Consider the following 2,823-nt stretch of genomic DNA (forward strand, 5'->3'; position numbering starts at 1 on the left):
GTAGTCGAAGTAGAAGTAACGGCGACAGTATCTGAAGTGAGACTAGAGCAGAGTGTCCGCTCTAGCCCGAGCCGTAGTCGAGATATCAGGGTAGAGTATCATGAGGCGCGACTAGAGCAGAGTGTCCGCTCTAGCCGTAGTCGAAGTCGTAGGAACGGCGACAGTATCTTGAGATGAGACTAGAGCAGAGTGTCCGCTCTAGCCCGAGCCGTAGTCAAAGTATGAGGTAGAGTATCATGAGGCGCGACTAGAGCAGAGTGTCCGCTCTAGCCGTAGTCGAAGTCGTAGGAACGGCGACAGTATCTTGAGATGAGACTAGAGCAGAGTGTCCGCTCTAGCCGTAGTCGAAGTAGAAGTAACGGCGACAGTATCTTGAGGTGAGACTAGAGCAGAGTGTCCGCTCTAGCCCGAGCCGTAGTCGAGATATCAGGTAGAGTATCATGAGGCGCGACTAGAGCAGAGTGTCCGCTCTAGCCGTAGTCGAAGTCGTAGGAACGGCGACAGTATCTTGAGATGAGACTAGAGCAGAGTGTCCGCTCTAGCCCGAGCCGTAGTCAAAGTATGAGGTAGAGTATCATGAGGCGCGACTAGAGCAGAGTGTCCGCTCTAGCCCGAGCCGTAGTCAAAGTATGAGGTAGAGTATCATGAGGCGCGACTAGAGCAGAGTGTCCGCTCTAGCCGTAGTCGAAGTCGTAGTAACGGCGACAGTATCTTGAGATGAGACTAGAGCAGAGTGTCCGCTCTAGCCCGTCCGGTCGAAGTGGAGTAGTCGTCATTATAGTAGAGCCGCAAGAAAGCTTAGATCTAAACCAGAGCAGAGTCCCAGTCCTGGATTACTTCGTCGTCGAAGATAATTGAAGTACAGCCGCGTTGTAAACGGAGGGCAACGCGAGCACATCTCTTTCCTACCGCCAGTTGAAAGCCCGATGGTTGTCGGCGTTAACCAGGAAGAAAAAGAATGCTCTAGCCCACGCCGGTGTCCGATGAGATGGCGAACAAGCAAGAAAACAGACCAGAGCAGAGTGCCTGCTCTGGCCCGCATCGTCGAACGCGACCAAGTTGACGAAGCAGGTGAGTCGGACTTGTCACGCTCGCGCGCGTCGGCTTCTTCCGAATTGTCACGTGAGCTCGGACCAGACGTTCGGCCAGCGATACGCTCTGTCTGTCTCTCTCTCCTTTCGCGCAAGCTGTAGCGGGCACTCTGCTACAGTTTCCTCAAGAGCGCATCTCAAGACCTCCGGGATATAGACCCACTCGTCCATAGTGCGCCCAGGATCGCGCTGCTCCGCGTCGTCTCGTCAAGACTGCTCGCTATAGACCACACTCGTCTATAGTGCGCTCGGGACCCTGCTTTGACGCGTCGTCTCGTCAAGACTGCTCGCTATAGACCACACTCGTCTATAGTGCGTTCGGGACTCTGCTTTGCTGCGTCGTGTCATCAAGACTCCTCGCTATAGACCACACTCGTCTATAGTGCCTTCGCGGATTGCGGTCCGTTTCCCTTCGACGTCAAGACCCATTGCCTGTCCACAGCACTCCTCGGCGGTTTGTTCCTTGGGATTTAGGACTTTCTGGACCTGCAAGACCTGGATTGTCTGGCTGCAAACGTCGGTCGTTTACAGCGGGCTCGCTCTCCTTTCGTTGGACAAGGTTGATCTCGTTCGCACATCAATCTTTCTGCGCCCCACTCGGGTAGTCCTTCCCAGTCGGCCATTAGTGCTCGCTTCTACAGTAAGTGTTGCGCGTTTCTGCAGAAATATGCCTTCCTCACTGAGTCCCCCCTTTGCCAGCTCGCCCTCCCGTCTTCGTTCTTTTGGCGGGCTGATCTTTCCTCATCCTCACTTAGTCTTTTCTCGCGCCGAGTACGTCGTGTTATCTCCATGCTTTTTGCTACGAACTCACACCCTTCCCCTCAGCTCGCCCTCCCGTTCGCTCTGTGCGGTCCTTTATTCCCCTTCCCTAGCTTCGTCTTCGATTGCGGTGAGTCTCCTCTTCTCAAGCTATATGGGCGACAGACTCATGCCATCCCGCAGCCCATGCCTTACGTCGGTGAAGACACCATCCTCAGATTTCAGGACGCGTTCGGCCGCGATGACCAATCGCTCCGCCGAGTCTACGCATCCTCCTTGAGGAGTCTCTACCCCCACCTTTTTTTCACTTACGAGCCCAGGCCCCACAACATATTTGTCACAGAGTCCGGCCAAGTCTTCACCTCGCCTTCCTCCACCTATCTGCCTCCTATACCCCGCCGTCTATCAGACGAAAACATTCCTACCGTGCAAGGGTTAGGGGTTAGGGTTAGGGTTAGGGAGGCACTCGACGACGAGCGCAGCGAGTCGGAGAGTGACTAGAGTTAGCGAAACTAGCAGACAACGGGCTAGTTCTCTGGGGAACTAAGCCTCTACCCGTTTCGCATTTTATGCTCTTCAGGTCTGCGTAGTATTTTGAAATTTGACGGGCCGCTAAGTCAGTATGCACGACTAAGCGGAAGTACTTCCCGTAGCTCCGAGCCGATGCCATCGGCTGCCGAGCAGCCGAGGAACAATGGCCCTACCTTTCTGGGACATTTCAAATTACGGAGAAACTTTACCTCTGTAATTCTTCGAAAGGGATTGGTTGTTCTAAATAAAACCTTGTACGCGTCAGCGATACTGTACGAACGGCATACCGGCACGGTTAAGTTCCGGGTTCATGTGATATCGGCTTGCCATGCCGACTCCGAGGTTTCCCCTTGCCGGGAACCACATGATGATGCCGCCAAAGTATTCTTTGATTGATGATGTCACCCGCCCCGCGAACCACGGAGCCCGCAATAGCCGATCA

General features: G+C 54.2%; 1 protein-coding gene across 1 annotated transcript; it reads left to right on the forward strand.

Moving 5' to 3' along the window:
• Positions 1–1,758: 1,758 nt before the first annotated feature.
• On the forward strand, positions 1,759–2,351 carry GLOTRDRAFT_133489 (uncharacterized protein; the record flags this gene model as incomplete). The annotated part of the gene is made up of 3 exons (XM_007872406.1): positions 1,759–1,862; positions 1,917–1,980; positions 2,034–2,351. The coding sequence occupies 3 exons, from the start codon at positions 1,759–1,761 to the stop codon at positions 2,349–2,351; spliced, it is 486 nt and encodes a 161-aa protein (XP_007870597.1).
• Between the last annotated feature and the right edge of the window lie 472 nt (positions 2,352–2,823).

Source organism: Gloeophyllum trabeum, assembly GCF_000344685.1.
Source record: "Gloeophyllum trabeum ATCC 11539 unplaced genomic scaffold GLOTRscaffold_00017, whole genome shotgun sequence".
NCBI classification, from domain to species: domain Eukaryota; kingdom Fungi; phylum Basidiomycota; class Agaricomycetes; order Gloeophyllales; family Gloeophyllaceae; genus Gloeophyllum; species Gloeophyllum trabeum.